Here is a 20665-nt window from a genome sequence, read left to right on the forward strand (position 1 = left end):
CAATACGCTGAACGGTTCCCCGCTTCCCGGGTCCTGTGTGGGCGTATCTCCCAGAGGAGAGGGCGGTGTCTGGGATCTTAGTCAGCATGTAACATGTGTGTAACATGTGGCCTTGTGATCAGCACAGCAGCGATAGGGATGGGTCCTCCCGGGTCCTTTGTGTGCACTAGGGTTGGAGGGACAGGTCCAGGCTAGTCTTGTGCTGTAAGTGAACTGGTGCCCTTGCTTGTGAGCTTGAGAGAGCTCCTGTGTGTCACTGAATGTGAGCATTAGTGATGGGCAGTTTGACTCTTTTGCAATGGCTCCCAAAGAAGATCCGTCTTTCTCGGCTCCTGAACGGCTCTTTATTTAGTACCGTTTATAGCTTAATATTTTAGCCCAACACAGCAAATACATATGGTTTGTGAGTTGACCTTTTGCATTCAATGCTTTTATGAGAAGCCTAATAATTGTCTCATTTTGTGCAGTTATTCTGTTACAAAAGCATTCTTACTTTTGTTTAATATTTCAATAAAACTTTAATTGTGCCCAAAAAAATGAATAAAACACTGCAATCAAATCCACACAAGCAAAAACAGAACCAAATTCAGTAAACAGACTGTATAAATGTCCGTGTGCAGGTTTGTGGTGGAAACTGCTATTAATATTATTTTCACTTTGCAGTGAAGACACTCTGCTCTGCTATCCTGATTTAAATTTCAGCCTGATGCTGCTTCGTTTCCGGGTGTCACTCATAACTGTGAGCACCCATACTCTCTTCCTCACAGCTACTCTGTCCGCCACAGCATCTGTTCGCCTCTCTGCTTTCACATAATAGTATGATCCTCTCATGTGATTGCCCACATGGCGTGCCCATCAAAACAAAGTTCTGTCCCCATCTTCACGCGAGCAGAGATGAATGAGCAAAGGGAAAAAAATAAATAAATAGTGGGGAGCCGGCTCTCACTCGTTGGGAATCGGCTCTTCTGATTCACCACCAAGCATCGGCCCTTAGAGCCGGCTCTTTTACGCATGACACATCACAAGTGAGCATTTCTGACTGAAAGATAACATCTTCTACCTCCATTTAACCATTCGCTACAATTAGTTTGATTCTTGTTAATGTGCACTTAAAGATATTCATTCATTCATTCATTCATCTTCTGTACTCTACCACTTGTCCTGTTAAGGGCCGCGGGGTCTGCTTGAGCCTATCCCAGCTGTCATTCGGCGAGTGTGGTGCAACTGTCTGCTTTTCTTTCTGATGACCCTGTGATAGACTACGACTGAAAACTTTCTTACAAACCTCCATTTTCACAAATGGAAGTTCAAGAAGAAATAACTAAAGACAATTGATCATCCACATCCAGGCCTTGTATAAAATATAATGTAAGCATCTTAATCCACCTGCTTCTTTAGCACACAAAGCAATATGACTGGTACTACTGGTAAACTTGTGTTTAAACAAATAGATGTTTGTGTGTTGTAAAAAGGGAAAAGGGATTAGTTTTCAGCAAACTACTAAAACAACTACAGTTAAATGATACTTATATAGTTGAAGATAGCCAAAAGTTTTGTAGCATTTCTTTAAAGAGTCAGTAAAAGTCCAGTTTTTTGTTAATGAAATTGGAGAATGACTGTAAAAAAGTTAACTCTTCTTTGTTATATTCAGTTTGCGTCGACACAACAGCCTTTTTAAATGCTTAGATATTTCTTTCATTTTTAGTCCATATATGATTGGATTAAAGAGAGGATGATACAAAATCACTTGTAACGTCATTACTAAACGAACAGTTTTTGGAATATCCGATTCCAATTTTACTACAACAACATCATATGTTACCAAAAAAGAGAAGTTGATCAAAACCAGTAAGTGAGGTAAACAGGTCTGTGCAGCTTTCCTTTTGACTACTCTGTGACTTTGGTAGGTTATTATGAATATTTTTGCGTATGTAAATAGGATGAAAAGCACGGGGAATACAGAAACGTTTAACAATACAATTACGCCATAGACAGACAGTGCTCTTGAACTCACACAGTGGAGTTGGTAAATAGCATTGTTGCAAAAGATTCCTTTCAAAATGAAGTTACACAGTTTGCTGTTAGCACTCAGTGCAACTGGAACTGCAATCTGACAAGCAGGCAAAAGCCAAGCTAAAACCAGAAAAATATTGATGGTTGTTCTCCTCATGATACTTGGATATTGCAGAGGTTTACATATAGACACATATCTGTCGTAAGCCATGGCTGCCAACAGTAAGAATTCTGCACCATTTAAAGAGTAATATAAAAAACACTGAAAGAGACAGGTTGAGTATGATATCATCTGTTTCTCAGATAAAAAATCCATCAAAAGTTTTGGGTAGATCGTTGTGCTGTAAAGAACAGAGTTCAGTAACAAAGCTGCAATGAAGATGTACATAGGCTCATGGAGGTTTTTGTGAATCCAGATGAGGCATATGATAGTTGAGTTACAGCAGATAATCAGAATATATACTGTAAACATGAGAACAAAATAAAGAAATCTGTATGTGTTCACTTGTAGGTGGCCACCAAGCGTTATAAACGTTGCATTGAACTGATCACCCATCAAGGCTGTAACAAAATAAATGTAAGTGCATAAAACAGGCAGATTATACAACATGAGTACCGGAATAGTAATTGTTAGGAAACAAGTCACACTTTTATCCAAATATGTAGAATCTGTTGGCTTGTTTCAGTAATATTTACCTGCACCTGTTGTGCGTTCACCTTCAGATTTCACAAAGTGAAGCGTCTGAATCTGTGGATACACCTCTGTTAGAAATCATATGGTTTTATCAGACTGCCTCCCTCTCCATGGAGCTTATTAAATTCAACCAAGATTGACTAACTTGCAAACATGGTGTACTCTGGTGGCCTGCAGTTAGCAACCAAATGTACAGCAATGGGCTGAAAAGGTTAATGGTGCAGTGTTTGGCAAGGGCCAAAGTTGTATAGAGACAACAATATGATCACAGTTTTGTGATTTCAATTTCAAAATCTAAATGATCCATAGTGGATTATAGTCGACCATACTTGTTGTTGGACCACTTCTTTCTTCTTTCAGTGTGTGTGTGCTTTCCTGACTCCACAGCATTGACAGCCTCACACACATTCTCCCACTCACTTCTCTTGTGTTTATTGCTTATGCCGGAGGACAGCGTGCCAAAGAGTACATTTTTGCGCACCTCCACTCCAGTGAGTAGCGTCTCCAATTCACTTCCTGTGAAGTTATTTTTTCCCGTCTTACTCATTCTTTTGTTTTAATTTTCTGACCGTGCAGAGAGGGGAATCTCAGGTGCAGGGGCCATTTAAGTATGATTTGTATATTTAAATGAGGACACTGACAGGGAGCGGTCAGGTACTCCAACATGTGCGCTCAATTCCACGTTGATTGGGATGCACAAAGGAAATGTGCTTGGATTCATGCGTACGCACAGATACATCTGGATGTTTTTGTGCATACGATGTTTTCTGGATTTGAGCGTACGCCATGAGTCAGCAGGAAATCCTCCCAAGTCTTTGTACATGAGGCCCCTGGTCTCTCCAGAATCATGTTGATCATTTGGTCTACAGTCACATTTATTCTACTTGATCATGTTGTTGCGCTTTCTGGACTTTTAGGTTTGGTTTACCCATGTCACTTATACCGCCAATACCATGGTCACAGGTGCTCTCTGAAAACCTCCCACTAGCTCTAAAGGACATAACAGTTAACACATCTTTACTACATGTGCCTCAAATGGGGGCTTTTACGTTAATGAGTTCCGTCTTCTCAAAATTATACAGTGGGAAAAGTGTAACTTAAAGAGATGCTTGGAGTGTACATTCTCACCACTTTTTGAAATGGCAGATTTCCTATATGCCACCTTTGAAAAGTATAATCAGTAAAGCAGCATGCACCAAAACGGTCAACTAATGACTAAGGAAACATTTTGAGAAGGGTTTATTTGCACAATGATAAAACATAAAATGTGTATATCAGAGAATTAGTGTTAAAGAAATATAGTCTAAAGAAACTAGTGCTCTCTCAAACACTGCAGAGCCGAAAATTAGGTTGATATTAGATTTTTATTGAAATATCTGAATGGATCAATAACATTGAGTGGCAAAGCATTTATTTCACACAGATAAACATTACATCAGCTAACCATTAGGATCTTATTATTGTCATTGAGAGCATTTACTCCATAGCATAATAAGTTTAATCTCTTAGAGCCACCAGCCTGTTGGTTCTTATAGTGTGTACAGACTACTGATAAAAAAATAAATCAACTGCATCTCATTTTGGCCTTGGTCTTGTTTTTTTTTTTTTTTTGCTTGTTTTTTTTTTCAGTGGAAGACAGCATTATGAAGCCATAAGCTGATGTCTTGTTCTTTTGCATCTAATCTAAGCTAAACCTGCCTCAAAAGCTGACCCGGCTTGAGGGCTGTAGAGTCAAAGTTACAACAGAGTTTCAAAAAATAAAGAGTTCCTTTCACAAAACAAGAGCAAAAGGCAACAAGTGAGACACGGTGAGCCTATGCAGCTGAAGTGGCGCCTTCAACAACGTCCTTTTATTCACACCTTCTCAGGTGTGGCTGATAAGGCTAATTAAGCCCCTGCACAAGCCGATGACACCTGGGGGGTATTCCAGAAAGCGGGTTATGTGAAAACTCTGAGTTTGTTAACCCTGAGATGAGGGAAACTCTGAGTTATCCGTTCCAGAAAGAGAGGTAACTTAAACTCTGGGTCTGTTACTGCGGTAACTTACTCTGTGAACATAACCTGCTCGCTGGCAGGTTTACTATAAGAAACCCAGAGTTTCTACCTGTCTCCTCCCACACGAAGAAAGCAGTTAGACATGGATTGCCCATTCATTAGAAATCCAATCGACATCGAAGCCGTATTGATTAGAAATGCATTACGTCGTGAGAGAATCTTCCGACCCAGATTAGACGTTTTATCATTTCCCGAGGATTTTCTTTTTGAACGCTACCGCTTTTCATCCAACAGTATCATTTATCTCAATAACCTTCTCCGGCCATATATCACCAACCTCACACACCGCGGACGAGCACTCACATCAGAGCAAACTTTATGCATAGCGCTACGTTTTCTTGCAAACGGCAGTTTTCTTTATAACATCGGGGATGCAGAGCATTACGGAAAGGCAACAGTGTGTAGAGCTGTGAGGAAGGTAACCCTCGTACTGAAACGCCTGTTACCAGTGATGGTGGTGTTCCCCGGACACAAACCTGTTCGCACCATCAAAGAGGAATTCCACAGGATTGCAGGTTGTGACTGATGTAGAAATCATATATTCTGTTATTTTAAATTATGATATAGGCCTACATTCTGCTGCGGCCTCAGAGTGGGGTCAGTAGCTTAATTAGCTGTCATTTTGCAGGCCTTCCAAATGTGATAGGATGCATAGATGGGATACAAATCCCTATTACCGCGCCTACACAAAATGAAGGGGACTATGTGAATCGAAAATCCTTTCACAGCATCAATGTCCAGGTATGTGACCTACCATCTTAAAAAATATGTACATGAAAATGTATACATTACAATACAACTAACTCATGTCATTCTCTGCACTGTAAAGATCATATGTGATGCAGCTTCTCTTATTACAAATGTAGAAGCTAAGTGGCCTGGCTCAGTTCATGATTCCCGGATCTACCGGGAGTGTAGTCTGAGCAACAGATTTGCACGTGGTAAGGAAGCTAAAGCTTTGTACAAATGTTCTTTGTCTCCCTTTCTAAATGCACTCAAATGTGTCCTCTATAATTACAGGAGAGTTTGATGGCTACCTGCTGGGGGATCGAGGCTATCCATGCCAGCCCTCTCTGTTGACCCCTTACCCTGACCCTGAGCCGGGGCCCCAACAACGTTTTAATGTGGCCCACTGCAGGACTAGAGCCCGGGTTGAGATGACCATAGGCATACTCAAATCCCGGTTCCAGTGCCTGCGTAAGCTCAGGGTCACCCCAGAGAGGGCATGTGACATCATTGTGGCATGTGTTGTTCTCCATAATATTGCAATTATTAGAGGAGAGCAACACCCTGCCGTACAAATCAACGACGCTGAGGATGACCATCCCATCCCTGCAGATGTTCAGGATGGAAGGGCTGTAAGGTACCTCATCGCCCGAAACCACTTTTGATTAAAAATAAAAGACAAATTCACATGTGATTTGGTTCTTCTTTATTCCCTAAAAGTACAAAAGCAACAGTCAGGACTTGTAATATAGTTCCAACCATTAACATATTTCACATATTCACCTGTTTCACCATGACAATGCACCCACCTCAACTGGCGTTCAAGTTATCGAATTTCCAAGTCTGTTTTTCTGATTTGCCGGTCCAGGTACACCATTTCTTTTTCGTTTTTTTTTAATGGTTTTCATTAGGTGCACCCTGTACAACTCTTTTACCGGCAACTGGGAAACATATGGACGACATTTAATTCCTGCAGTTCTACATACAGACTTAACATGGTATTGACCGAAAATCTCACTGTGTCAAGCTGTGCTCTAGAAGTTGATGGACCCTCCTCTTGGTGATGCCCAGCCATGTTCTGTTGAAGGACAAGAATGTGCTAGTTTGTCCATTATCTATGCTCATCACTTCAGTGTACATGTCAAACTCCAAATTCCACTCAAGAATGTAAATGAATATGAATGGGTAGAGCACTGCCAGTAGCTATACATAATATTAAGACACACTTCAGTAGGCCCCTCCGGATCTCTCCCTGTGGCAGCAGACAGCGTTTCCTCATCATCATCATCATCATCCTCCTCCTCCACCTCCTCCTCCTCCTCCTCCTCCTCCTCCTGTGATGCAGGAAAAGATACTGTTTCAGAATACTTTGAACTACCATCTGAGGCAAGATCTGAGTATGGAATATTTACAGCTGCAGGGTTAACGATTGTTTCAGTCGGAGGCTGAACCAGGCAGATGACACCATCCACAACTGTTGGGTGGGTGGATATATATTTGTTAAAAAGTAGGCTATATATATATATATATATGCAAGTTTTATTTTTAAAAAAGACATAGTGTATACTTGCATCTGATGTAGGCACTTGTGTCCTGGGGGGTGACAGGCTCAGATGAGCTTCCCCCGGGGATGCCTTCAGCCACAGGGCGACCCCTGTTTTGGCTGAGAACCAGCTCCTCAGCCTCTGTCAGAGGTGGTGGAGGTGGCCCTCCACCCGTTTTTCGGGCCTCTGCCTTCTTTCTGTTGGCTGTTGCAATCTGAATTAATATTTACTTTACGTTTAATAGCCTAAGTCAATTAAAAAAAAAAAGAAATAAATCAAAGTGAGGTGCAATCATAGCCTAGCAAAATATGCCTTACCTTTTTGAATGATGTTTTTATGTTTCATTTTGAGCTGCTTCCAAGTCCTCATTTCTCCTGTTGCATTGCACCTAAATGAAAAACTCAGATTTCATTCCTACTTATATTCATAACTATAGGCTATGCTACGATCTTACGGTTAATTGTTACGTCAATGGAATAGTACATTCAAACTTACGCGTTGACTCGGGCAGCAATTTTCTCCCATGCCGTCTCTCTCTCCTTCGCTGCTGCAGCTGTGTTGCATTTGCGGTGAAATATGTGCTCATATTCTCCGTAGGCCAGCATAAGGATCTCCAACTCCTTCTCACTGAAATAAGTTGATCTTTTTTTTTTCTCGGTTGTCATGGTGACTCGTGGTATCGGGGCTCCATTGATGATGGCTTTTTATAGTGGTTGTGCACGCGCGTAACTCGAGGTTAACATACTCAGAGTTGATTGAACTAACTCAGATCAGCTGTTCTGGAACCTGATATTCAGAGTTTCCCGACTCAGAGTAAGTCAACTCAGAGTTCAGGGATAGACTCAGAGTTTGTTGAACCTGCTTTCTGGAATACCCCCCTGCACTGCAAGGCCACTGGTGCAGAGGGAGGTGACAGCTCCAATTACTTCAGAGTTTTAGCCAGTTGGTTTGTTTCACTAGTTAACTTTAAAATGGTTGACAATAACAACAACAACAAAAAAAGAACCCTAAATGAGTGCTAAAGCCAAACTATCTGGCCACAGTGCAGTTACCTTCGCCTGGCCATTTTATAGCCTTGTTTCTCCTAGTATGAACATTACATTAGTTGTGTTTAAGCTTCTGTTTTGATCTGATCTCAGCAGTGTACAGACTAAAACTGTAAATTTAAAGAAATAAACAATTAAATTCCCAAACTGGAATTCACAAACTGGAAAATTTCACTATTACAGCAGCAATGTGCAGGCACTCAGCATACCATACACACATACATACACACACACACACATATATATATATATATATAAAATAGGAAAACAAACAAATAATCTATGTACACAATATTTATTTACACACACACACATTTAACTGTGTTACTGTCTTTAATCTGTAATCTACTTGTGTATATGTTTTTGTAATGTAAAGGGACAATTTGATGACGGTGTCCGCATTGTTTGTGCATTCACTTTTATTTTCTATTTTCTTTCTATGGTCTTTTTCTGCATTTTATATTTTGGGGCATTTAGTTTCTTTATTATTAGTCAGTTCAATTCATGATAAGTACCGTAAACCTGTATGTCACTGCAGGGCACAAAGTTTTGCCTCTGTCCTTAATATCAGGATTTGGAAAAAAAAATAAAAATAATTAATATGAACTATAGCGAAAATGAAACAGCAAACAAGATAATATTTATTTTACAAGCATATTGTCATATCAAACCTCCGATATTTAACGTCTCTAAATATGTGATTAACATCATTATTTTATTTTTTTTTTGTAATTTAATGGGGACAACTGGGTAAACATAAAATTAAAACAATGATATGTTGCCAATGTCCTGTATACATGTTGTACGCATAGGTGTTGTTTCGGGTCAATTTGACCACAGGCTCTTTTAGCTGTATAAAACATTTAAGAAATATCAAAATTTTACACACATTTGTTACGGTTGTTTTGGATGATATTGAGGTCACTATAACATGCAATTTCATAATCTTCAAAAAGCTTTAGGACCCTAACCTGTCATGCTGTGGTTGGTGGAAAATATGATATTGATAGTTTACTCAACATGAGGTGAAGCAACATATAAACACTTGCACAGCAGCCTTCTAAACCTTCTGCATTTCTCTTAGACATATTCTCACATTGAAAGAGAGCAGAAAGACAGAGCACTGAGACAGAGGATGTTGTTGAGGTGGACCCTGATAATGAGACATCCTCCTCTGATGAGAATAAGACCCTCAGTGTTGATCCCCCTGTTGTCTCTCAACCACCAGAAAAGACACTACCTTCCAAAAATGGAAAGTTATTATGGTCCAACTACCTACTCGAACAACAGGCTAGACTTATAGCTGCTAATGCCATCAGAATGGTTCCAGGCCCCAGTAGATATACCGTCAGCCATGTCCTCATCATTAAATAAGCATTTGAGCTCTTCATAACACTATCAATGAGAGATGACAAATTTAAAGTTGGGGTAAGTATATGGGGACATGTGGATAGACAATTGCAAGCCTGCATTAAGCAGATCATTTTGGCAGGAATGTAGTGTAGTCAAAAGGTAAAGATACAGCAAGCCTTTGGGCTCTTGACATTGACACGGACACAGGCCTTGAACATAATACATGCTATTATTTTTGATGACATAAATTGTTTTTCACACCAAATGTTATAGGTACAAGAATATGTACTTAGAAATTATATAAAGCAACTTAAACAACTCTTCCCAATTTAAGGTCAATCAGTGAGATTTTATGGTGAACTGCATTTCATTTCTTCATAGTTGCGGTATTCTGGGTGTGTAAAAGGGGGGTGGGGTGGGGGATTCTTTTGTTTAAAGAGCTCTTTAGGTAACGCTAAGCCTAACCCTAACCCTCGACCTAACCCCAACCCTAACCCAACAATCAAAGATAAAGCACCTGACACATAAATGTGGAAAACTATTTTAATTATAATCATTTTCTGGAGGTTTAAATTGCTGGGGTCAAATTGACCCCAAGCATAAAAGGTGTGAGTAAATTTGAAGGTAACAGGAGGGTTAAAAGTGAAATTGGAACGTATTTTGTGATTGATTTAATAATTTCAATAGCGATCTGTGCACTCAATAACATATAGACAGGAATATACCTGATGTTTATATAGTTTCATCACCCGCTAGCAAGGTTTCTTTTCTGACCAAAAAGTGCGACTTACGCAGTTACTGAACAAAATAAACATGTGCTGTTGGATGTTTAAATACCGGCAGAACATTATCAGTACTTAAACAGTTAGAGGAGCTTATGTTTAATGTCTTTTAGTCATAGAAATAGACCCCTACATGTAAATACAGTTACAATTAAACATCAAGTCCTCATATCTCTTCAGCAATTAAAATAAAGATTGTAAATGACTTAATTAGTTCACTTTTGCTCGAGAGAACAACCTTTTTAAGTGTTTCCAGATTTCCTTCATTTTCAGTCCGTATATGATCGGGTTGAAGAGAGGATTATATGTCACAATCTGCAGCGTCATTATAAAACGTGCAATTTTTGGAAAATCAGACTCCAATTTAACAATAATAACATCATACGTGAGCAAACAAGAATAGTTGATTAAAACCAGGAGGTGAGGTAAACAGGTCTGAGCAGCCTTCTTCCTGACTTCTCCGCAACTCCGGTGAGCTATAATAAGTATTCTTGTGTATGTGAAAATTATGAAGAGCAATGGAAAGAGTGCGACATTAAATAGAACAATGACACCGTATACAGATAGTGCTCTAGAGCTCACACAGTAAAGATCGTACGCTGAGTTGTTGCAAAAAATTCCTCTCAGAGTGAATCTACAGAGCTTGTTGTGACTGTTCAGCACAATAGGCACCGTAACGTGACAGGCAGGCACAAGCCAGGCTAAAGCAAGCAAAGCACTGACTGTCGTTTTCCTCATGATTATTGGATATTGCAGAGGTTTACATATAGAAACATATCTGTCATAAGCCATGGCTGCCAGCAGTAAAAATTCTGAACAGCTCAGAGAGTAAAATATAAAAACCTGAAAGAGACAAGCTTGATAAGAGATGATCTGCTTTTCAGATAAAAAGTCAATCAGAAGCTTTGGGTAGATGTTAGTGCTGAAAAGAACAGAGTTGATTAACAGAGCAGCAATGAAGATGTACATCGGCTCATGGAGGTCACTGTGAACAACAATGAGATATACAATGGTGGCATTGCAGCAGATTATCAGAATATACGCCACCAACATGATCACGAAGTAAAGATATCTGTATCTGTGCACTTCCACATGTCCATCCAGAGTTATATATGTCACATTTAACCCAGCATCCATTAAAATGGTCAAAGATGATGTAGAATCTAATGAAACAAGTTAGTGAAACAGACTGTCCTCTACAAACCATATGTGCAGCATCTTCTTCGTTTACTCTTACTTGCCCTTGAAATGCTGCTGGTGTGTGGTTGAAAATGAACCATGCAATGGTTTTATCAGACTGGGTCACGTCCTCATTAACCTCCACACCCAACATGTCAGCAGCATCGTCACACTCTGGAGGCCGGAACCCACAGAGGTAGGTGCAATTACGAATGTTTCTTCATGTTCTTGAAAATGGTCTGAATGTTCTCTTTTCTCCAACTCCAAATGGGCATCAGTTAGTGAGATTGAATCGATGCAGGGTTCCTGCCCATTGAGTTTAACTGGGCCCAGTTTAAGGCTCAAACCAAAACAAACTAACACAAGTATGTTGGTATCATGTTGCTTGTCACAATTTCAGACATTGATATTACTAATACTCAAAAATACAAACGCAGTGTCTTTATTTTTCAATTTTTGAGCAGGAAGCTAGTAACCAGCTACATGCTTAGAGACACACTTCAAATGACAAATGACCGGATAAATTAATCTGCAGCACAGTGGTGTGGTGGTTAGCTCTGATGAAGGTTCTGGTTTCAAATCCAACTCTGCGTGGGTTCTCGCCAGGTACTCAGGCTTCCTCCCAGTGTCCAAAGACATGCTCATGAGCTCATGGTTATGATTATAGGTACATTATAGGTATAGATAGCTTGGCATTCATATGGTAACATTGCCCATAAGTCATGAGAAGGCTAGCCATAATAACTGCTAGGCAACGATTGGAAAAATATAGTAAGCAATCAACCAGATAACATACACTGCCTGGCCAAAACAAAAGTCGCCACCAAAAAGGAATGTCACACACTCTAATATTTTGACCCCAGATCATAGCACTGCCCCCACAGGCTTGTACAGTAGGCACTAGGCATGATGGGTGCATCACTTCATCTGCCTTTCTTCTTACCCTGATGCCCCCATCACTCTGGAACAGGGTAAATCTGGACTCATCAGACCACATGACCTTCTTCCATTGCTCCAAAGTCCAATCTTTATGTTCCCTAGCAAATTGAAGCTTTTTTTTTTTTTTCTGGTTAGCCTCACTGATTAGTGGTTTTCTTAAGGCTACACAGCTGTTCAGTCCCAATCTCTTGAGTTCCCATCACATTGTACGTGTGGAAATGCTCTTACTTTCACTATTAAACACTGTTTCACTGTTTTTCTTCCATTTGATTTCACCAAACATTTAAGTGATCACCAATCACGATCAATCAGGATTTGTTTCCGACCACATTTATTCCTCAAAGACGATGGTTCTCCACTATCCTTCCAGTTTTTAATAATGCGTTGGACAGTACTTAACCCAGTTTAAGTAGTTTCTACAATCTCCTTGGATGTTTTCTCTGCTTGATGCATGCCAATGATTTGACCCTTTTCAAACAGACTAACATCTTTTCCATGACCACAGGATGTGTCTTTAGACATGGTTGTTTAAGAAATGAGAAACTACTCATTGCATCAGTTGGGGTTAAATAGCTACAGGACTACTTTCATACCATTCTCAGTCCAGCTGTACAACAACTCACCTTTCTGTAACAGATAACTCCATGTTAGTCATGATAATGGACACTATTGCACCTTACTATCATCCCTGTGTATATAATATATATTCTTCTATCTCCATTTCTTGTACATTTTATCTACTAATATGCTAATTTGTACATTTTGCTTATACTATTTTATTCTATTTATCTTATTTAATTCTTAAGAGTATTACTGCTACTGTGACCAAGCAATTTCCCTTGTGGATGAATAAAGTTTATCTAAGTCTAAGTATAAGTTTCCAGCTGAAAGCACCCATGCAGTAATTATCCAATAGGAGGCTCCTACCTATTTGCTTAGTTAAATCCAGGTGGAGACTTTTTTTTTGGCCAGGCCGTGTATTAGCATAATAAAATAATGAAGCGGTTGGGGAGATCAGTATTTTACCCATACATATCATAAAACTACAAAATAACCTCTTTACACCTAATTTTTATAATTGCTGCCATCTTGACCAGGACTCCCTGGTAGAAGAGACACTGTGTCTCAATGGGACCTTCCTGGTAAAATAAAGGTTAAATAAAAAAAAAAATAATAATAATAATTTACAATATATTACCCTACTATTCAGTTTTGTCATTTACAGCCTCACAGGTCTCGAATTATTACAGAATAAAGTTGATACTTATTTGCATCAGAGTGCAGAGGTTATGATGAATTAAATACATAAATAAAGTATTACATTTATGCAAGTAAGATTTAAGAAACATGGTATGTGCTTCTGTGCCAATGATTTTAATTTAAAATGCTAACAATGATGACACTTAAGATCTTTACTGAAGAGAGATAGTGACCCAAACATGAAAAACTATAAGTAAGGAGGAATCAATCAAGTCCAGAACCAGGAGTAAATTCATACAGTTAAATAAAACTAACAATTGAATTAAATAAAACACTGTAAAACATGTCAAGTCGTAAAAATTTAGAAACAAAAGTTCACCTGATGCCTTGCAAATGTGAGTGAACTCAACTTCAAACTCAAAAAGCTAACTTATAACTAATGATAATTTCTTGTTTCAACTACAAATGTAATCCAGGGACATGGTGTAACATCTTCATCTCACATAATTTGTATTTCTCCAAATACAGTATGTACAGGGCCAGTAAAAACTACATAAGCGAACAATCAAACATAGCTAAACACAAAGCAGGATGGGCCATGTATCACAAAAATAATAATAAAAATAAAATGAAATACTAATGCCAAGATTTAATGTTTACCTAAACTTCAGATTCAACTAACATCTTTTTTGTTCAGAAATTTGACATTTATTTTATTTAGACCCGTCAGAGATGAGGACATTACAACTTTAAAATACACCAAAAAGAGACACTTTGGAAGGCATTCCTGGTAGGGAAACGGTTTATAAAATACACCCATCCATTGTGCTTATGGTGCCAATATTTTTGCTGAAGTTGTAATATCTTTTGTAGAGCCTTGTTGCACAGTTACTGCCAATTTATAGTTATAGTTCTGTCTCATTAAAAAATGCAAAAATGATGGCAGCCTCCATATTTCCAAGTATTCAAATCACATCACCATTCCTCCTCCTCCGCCACACAAATTTGAAAACACTGAAGCTAAACCAAATCTTTGAAATTTATGTTAGAGTGGAAACGACTGCACACGCAACGTCATTAGATGGGTTTTCTTTCACAAACAGCCTCTTAAGATGTTTGGAGATTTCTTTCATCTTCAGTCCGTATATGATTGGATTGAAGAGAGGATGATACATCACTATTTGCAAAGTCATTATCAAACGAGCGGTTTTGGGAAAATCTATTTCCAGTCGAGCTATAACGACATCATATGAACACAAGCACGAAAAGCTAATTAAAACCAGCAGGTGAGGCAAACAGGTCTGAGCAGCTTTTTTCCTGACTTCCCTGCAGCTTTGGTAGGCGATTATACATATCTTTGTGTAAGTGAAAAGTATGAAAAGCATTGGGAGGAGTGCAGTATTGAGCAGGATAAACACGCCGTATACTGACAGTGTTTTCGGAGTCATACAGTAAAGCTTGTAAATTGCATTATTGCAAAAAAATCCATTTAAAGTAAAGCTGCAGAGCTTAATGCTGGTACTCATTGCAGCTGATGACACAAGCTGACAAGCAGGCACAAGCCAAGCTAAAACCAATAAAACATTTACAGTTGATTGTCTCATGATAGTTGCATATTGCAGAGGTTTACATATAGACACGTACCTGTCGTAGGCCATGACTGCCAAGAGCAAGAATTCAGAACCACCCAAAGAGTAATAAATAAAACTCTGAAAGGTACATAGTGAACGAGATATGATCTGCTGCTCAGATAAAACGTCAATTAGAAGTTTGGGGTAGATATTAGTGCTGAAAAGAACAGAGTTCAGCAACAAAGCTGCAATAAAAATGTACATGGGCTCATGGAGGCTTTTTTGAATCCAGATGATGCAAAATATGGTCGAATTACTGCACAGTATTAGGATATAAACAGTAAACATGATCACAAAATACAGGAATTTATATTTGTGCAGCTCTACGTACCCGCCAAAAGTTAAAAAAGTTGCATTAAAATCATTGTTAATGAGATCCATAAAAACTGAACGCAGTGCCGTACAACAGTATCTTTTTCATTCACTAAAAAAGTCTTCACCAGAGTGAGTTCACCAGTTTTTATCGGACTGCTTTGTCCTTCATAGACCTCATTAACTGTTTACAACATGATACACATTCATTAAACCCCTGAGACCTGAAGTGATGTGTTATGATATCTGTTATGTTAGTCCGTCTCCACTGTGGTGTTTCTAAGGGTGCTTTAACGCCTCTGTTTCACTGTATTCAGAGAGTGATTAATACAGTAGTCTTACAATGCTGCAAACTACTTTGTAACTGGTCATAATTTTGCGGGAATTGGATTTCCGCAAATAATCAAAATGAAAATGGAGCACTGGTATGTATTGCAATCGTGTGGTTCACGTACCAGTGTTCTGAATATGAACATATTTAGTTTGATCAAGCACTTACACTGATCAGGTATAACATTATGACCACCTTCCTAATATTGTGTAGGTCTCCGTTGTGACTCAAAAACAGAGAATGGACATGGGCCTTCTGAGGGTGTCCTGTGGTGTCTGGCAACAGGATGTTGTTAGCGAGGGACCTTTGAGCGGAGGGCCCCTGTGGATCATCCCACAGATACTTGATCAGTTTGGGATCTAGTGAATTTGGAGGCCAGGTCAACACCTTGTGCTGTTTTTGTGTGTGTGCCTGTGTCAGGCTGCATCCTGCTGGGGATGGCTGCTGCCATCAAGGAGTGTCATTGCTATGGGGTGGGGGTGCCTGGTCTGGTCCAGGTGGGTGCTACATGTCCACATGAATAAATGTCAGGTGTAAAAGTTTCCCAGCAGAACATTGTATTGTCACAAGATGGTCAATGTTATTCACTTCTCCTGTCAGTGGTCATAATGTTGTGGATGATTGGTGGATAATATGTATGTACAATACAATTCAATACATGTATAGTCACTTGCACCACATGGAGTCAGCCATGGTTTTCATGACATGTCATTGACATAGTTGTCACAGTAACCAGTAGTTGCCGGAAAGAGTTGCAACTCCTTGAATGTTGTTGTTGACCTGATTCCGCTTTGTCTTCTCATCAGTTTTGGGGAAACATCTCGTCACTGTTGTGCCATGTACAGTTTTTGATGACTGCCTTCACTGTGTTATACTATTATATCCACCACCTTGGATCTGCTTTTGTTGCCCTCATCTTACCCATGCCTTTAAACAATGAGACCCCACTGATGCTTTGAAAACATTTTGTGCTCCATGTTTCTTGTAGTATCATGCAACAAAGACCACGTCAACAACATCTCACAAGATCTATTTGCAGTTAATCAGATGAAGTCAGGAGCCCAATACACATTTATTCTGAAAAGACAAGAAGGAAGGTTATGCTGACAGTGAACCTTTTTATTTAATCCCTGCAGGGATTTCTCTGTAATCATCTGAGCAATCGATGTTAATTTCATCTGCGTGCTTTCAGTGGATTCAGTGGGCTTTGAGAGTTAGCGATTGTACGTCATAAAAACAATAACAGTGTAGAAATACTAGATCCTATATGAATTAAAACAATATTGAACAATAAAAAAAGACATGACATGTTCTCTTTTACCCCTGGCTTTAAATTTAAAGAAAATTACACTGCTTTACAATCCATACAATGTTTATTGCTGAGCTGTAGTGACAGATATAATAAGTGATAAAAGTCATTAAACAGTTCACCAAGATCTCAAGGAGGAAGTCACATGTTACAGCAGCACAGAGACAGGCCAACTATAAATAAATGAATAAATGTGAAGAATAAACACACTTAAGGTATAAAACGCTATACACAGCATCCCGTCCGTATAGTATGTACGTATAGTATAGTGGCGGTAGTAGTAGTGGTATACATCAATATAATAAGATTAACATGACAGAGATACAGTATATGCTAAAACACAGTAAATTAAGTATTATTTTGAGTATATAGTAAGTATATTACATTATTTTAGTATTAGGTGTAGAAACTTAGACACTAATTACTATTATTTTTGCCCTGATAAACAGCCTCTTAATGTGTTTGGAGATTTCTTTCATCTTCAGTCCGTATATGATTGGATTGAAAAGAGGATGATACATCACTATTTGCAAAGTCATTATCAAACGAGCGGTTTGGGTCAAATCTATTTCCAGTCGAGCTATAATCACATCGTATGAACTCAAGCACGAAAAGCTAAATAAAACCAGCAGGTGAGGCAAACAGGTCTGAGCAGCTTTTTTCCTGACTTCCCTGCAGCTTTGGTAGGCGATTATAAATATCTTTGTGTAAGTGAAAAGTATGAAAAGCATTGGGAAAAGCACAGTATTGAGCAGGATAAAAACACCGTAAACTAAATATATGGTTTTGGAAGTCATGCAATAGAGTTTGCTCAGTGCATTGTTACAAAAAACTCCATTCAAAGTAAAGCTGCAGAGTTTTAGACCACTACTCATTACGACAGATGGTGCAAGCTGAGAAGCAGGCGCAAGCCAAGCAAAAACTAGCAAAATATTGACAGTCCTTTTTCTCATGATAGTTGCATATTGCAGAGGTTTACATATAGACACATACCTGTCATAGGCCATGACTGACAAAAGTAAGAATTCAGAGCCGCTTAAAGAGTAATAAATAAAACTCTGAATGCTGCACAGTGAACGAGATATGATTTGCTGCTCAGATAAAAAGTCAATCAAAAGTCTTGGGTAGATATTAGTGCTGAAAAGAACAGCGTTCAGCAACAGTGCTGCAATGAAAATGTACATAGGCTCATGGAGGCTTTTTTGAATCCAGATGATCCAAAAAATACCCAAATTACCACAGAGTATTAGAATATAAACAGTAAACATGATCACAAAATACAGGAATTTATACTTGTGCAACTCCACATGTCCACCAAAAGTTATATAAGTTGAATTTAGTTCATCGTTCATCAGATCCATAAAAACCAAAATGCTAAGCAGTGCTGTACAACAATATAGTCCTTGTTAGCTAGTCTTTGTCACCCACTAAAAGTGTGTTTACCTGAGTCACCTCCAGCACCAACAAAGTGGACTAATGGAGACTGTAAAAAGTTTTTTTTATATCTGAGTTCTTAATCCTCCATAGATCTCATTATCCATTTATGACTGGCATGTAAACGTGTTCATTAAACCCCTTGAGACCAGAAAATATGTGTTATGATATTTGTTATTCTAGATGTTTTTCACTGTGTTGTCTTTTAAATCTCCACAAGAGCAACAATGTTTCCATCTATACGACGGAGTATTAGGGCCACACATGAAGAAAAAAAATATTTTTGCCATGACGAGATTAAACTCGACATGTCGATTTTAAAGTCGCCATGTCGACATTAAACTCGACATTTCGAGAATAAAGTTGGAATTAGTTCAAAATAGTTTGGAGAGAGAGCAACCGCTCCACAGGATACCCGCACATCTAAATGCAAATTTACACCAAATTCAAGAAAAGCATTTTAAAAAAGTGAATCTGTGTTTGTTACTGCCTGATGTTGAAGTTCATCACTAAGGAACCATCATCTACACTTGAGGTTCTTAAACTGGGCTTGGCTCAAATCTTACACTCTAACCATACCTGAAAAATGTTTTGGCAAAATTTAAAATTCAGTTGGGTGTCCACGGGTTGTGTCAGTGCACAAACTAAAAAATGAAATACTTGTAAAAACATCTGGTTGAAAACACATGTGGTGATTCTCACTCAAATTAATACATATACACAGATAAGGCATAACATTATGACCACCTTCCTAATATTGTGTAGGTTTCCCTTTTGCCTCCAAAATGGTTGTGACTCATCAGAGAATGACATGGGCCTTCTGAGGGTGTCCTGTGATGTCTGGCAACAGAATGTTGTTAGTGGGGGACCTCTGTGGATCATCCCACAGATACTTGATCAGTTTGGGATCTAGTGAATTTGCAGGCCAGGTCAACACCTTGTGCAGTTCTTCATGTTTTTTTGAGTTGTTCCGTGTGTGTGTCTGTATCAGGCTGCAAAATACTGGGGATGGCTGCTGCCATCAAGGAGTGTCAGTGCTATGGGGTGGGGGTGCCTGGTCTGGTCTAGGTGGGTGCTACATGTCTAAGTAACATCCACACCAATGAATGCCAGGTCCAAAAGTTTCCCAGCAGAACACTGAATTGCCATAACATGGTCAATGTTATTTACTTCTCCTGTCAGTGGTCATTACATTATGGCTGATCGGTGGATATACTATCTGTATGTATGTACAATACAATTCAATACATGTATGGTCACTTGCACTGCATGGAGTCAGCCACGGTTTTCATGACATGTCTCTGTCACTTGTCACATGTGATGGTAACCAGTAGTTGCCAGAAAGAGCTGCAGCTCTTTGAATTTTGTTGTCGGCCTCCCTGAACTGATTCCTCTTTATTGCCTCATCACTTTTGGAGCGACATCCTGTTCTTAATGCTGTCACTGAGGTGCCAATGCCTTAGAAAGGCACCAAGATCTCAAGGAGGAAGTTCTGTTGCCCTCATCTGACCCATGCCTTTAAACAATGATGAGATCCCACTGATGATTTGAATGCATTTTGTGCCCCATGGCTCTTGTAGTATCATGCAACAAAGACCACGTCAACAAAATCTCACAAGATCTGTTTGCAGTTAATCGGATGAAGACAGGAGTGTGCTATTTCACATAATGGTTGTTTAAAGTTTATTAAAGTATAAAAGAGTGTACAGACATTTTTTTCTTTTTTTTTTCCTATGAAATGTCTCATGTTGGTTTTCAGTGGCGTAACATCGGTAACTTTTAAAATACAGAAACATAAGTCCTGATAATGATTTACTTTTGTTAGTTGTTGTTTTTTTACATCACAAACACCTGCTGATTCGTTCAGAAAAAGCAAATAATGAATCATTTAAATTAATCCTTTTCCAACATATAATGTTTAACAAAATCCTCACAAATTTAACACAAAAAACATCAGTAAATCAATATACATTCATTCTGAACAGACAAGATGGAAAGTTTTTCTGACAGTGAATCTTTGTTTTATTTAATCCCTGCAGGGATTTCTCTGTAATCATCTTAGCAATCGATATTAATTTCATCTGTGTGCTTTCAGTGGATTTTAGGGCTTTGAGTAT

General features: G+C 38.8%; 3 protein-coding genes and 1 pseudogene across 4 annotated transcripts in view; all 4 read right to left on the minus strand.

Moving 5' to 3' along the window:
* LOC311488762 (olfactory receptor 5M5-like) overlaps positions 1-15991 on the minus strand; it is a gene marked incomplete at its 5' end in the record, with an annotated part of 137389 nt that extends 121398 nt beyond the window's left edge. The window contains 2 exons of the mRNA XM_084545611.1: positions 15157-15240; positions 15974-15991. Of these exons, the coding sequence (XP_084401737.1) occupies positions 15157-15240; positions 15974-15991 (102 nt within the window). The remainder of the gene's footprint in view (positions 1-15156; positions 15241-15973) is intronic.
* LOC311488330 (olfactory receptor 4B13-like) lies at positions 1615-2794 on the minus strand (annotated as a pseudogene). Its single transcript has one exon. The product of its transcript is annotated as an olfactory receptor 4B13-like (transcript).
* LOC311488327 (olfactory receptor 6N2-like) lies at positions 10155-11839 on the minus strand. The gene has a single exon (XM_084544956.1). The coding sequence runs from the start codon at positions 11348-11350 to the stop codon at positions 10424-10426; it is 927 nt and encodes a 308-aa protein (XP_084401082.1). The 5' UTR covers positions 11351-11839; the 3' UTR covers positions 10155-10423.
* A 1604-nt stretch (positions 15992-17595) lies between the features above and the next one.
* On the minus strand, positions 17596-18382 carry LOC311488763 (olfactory receptor 6C3-like; the record flags this gene model as incomplete). Its single annotated transcript, XM_084545612.1, is given in 2 exon segments — positions 17596-17616; positions 17618-18382. Coding segments are annotated over 2 exon segments (786 nt in total).
* Between the last annotated feature and the right edge of the window lie 2283 nt (positions 18383-20665).

The sequence above is a fragment of the Chelon labrosus genome, assembly GCF_963514085.1.
Source record: "Chelon labrosus genome assembly, chromosome: 5".
NCBI classification, from domain to species: domain Eukaryota; kingdom Metazoa; phylum Chordata; class Actinopteri; order Mugiliformes; family Mugilidae; genus Chelon; species Chelon labrosus.

Excerpts from the sequence above, each read along its gene's own strand:
- LOC311488327 (XM_084544956.1), bottom strand. The coding sequence starts at position 11,350 with ATGGATGCTGGGTTAAATGTGACATATATAACTCTGGATGGACATGTG.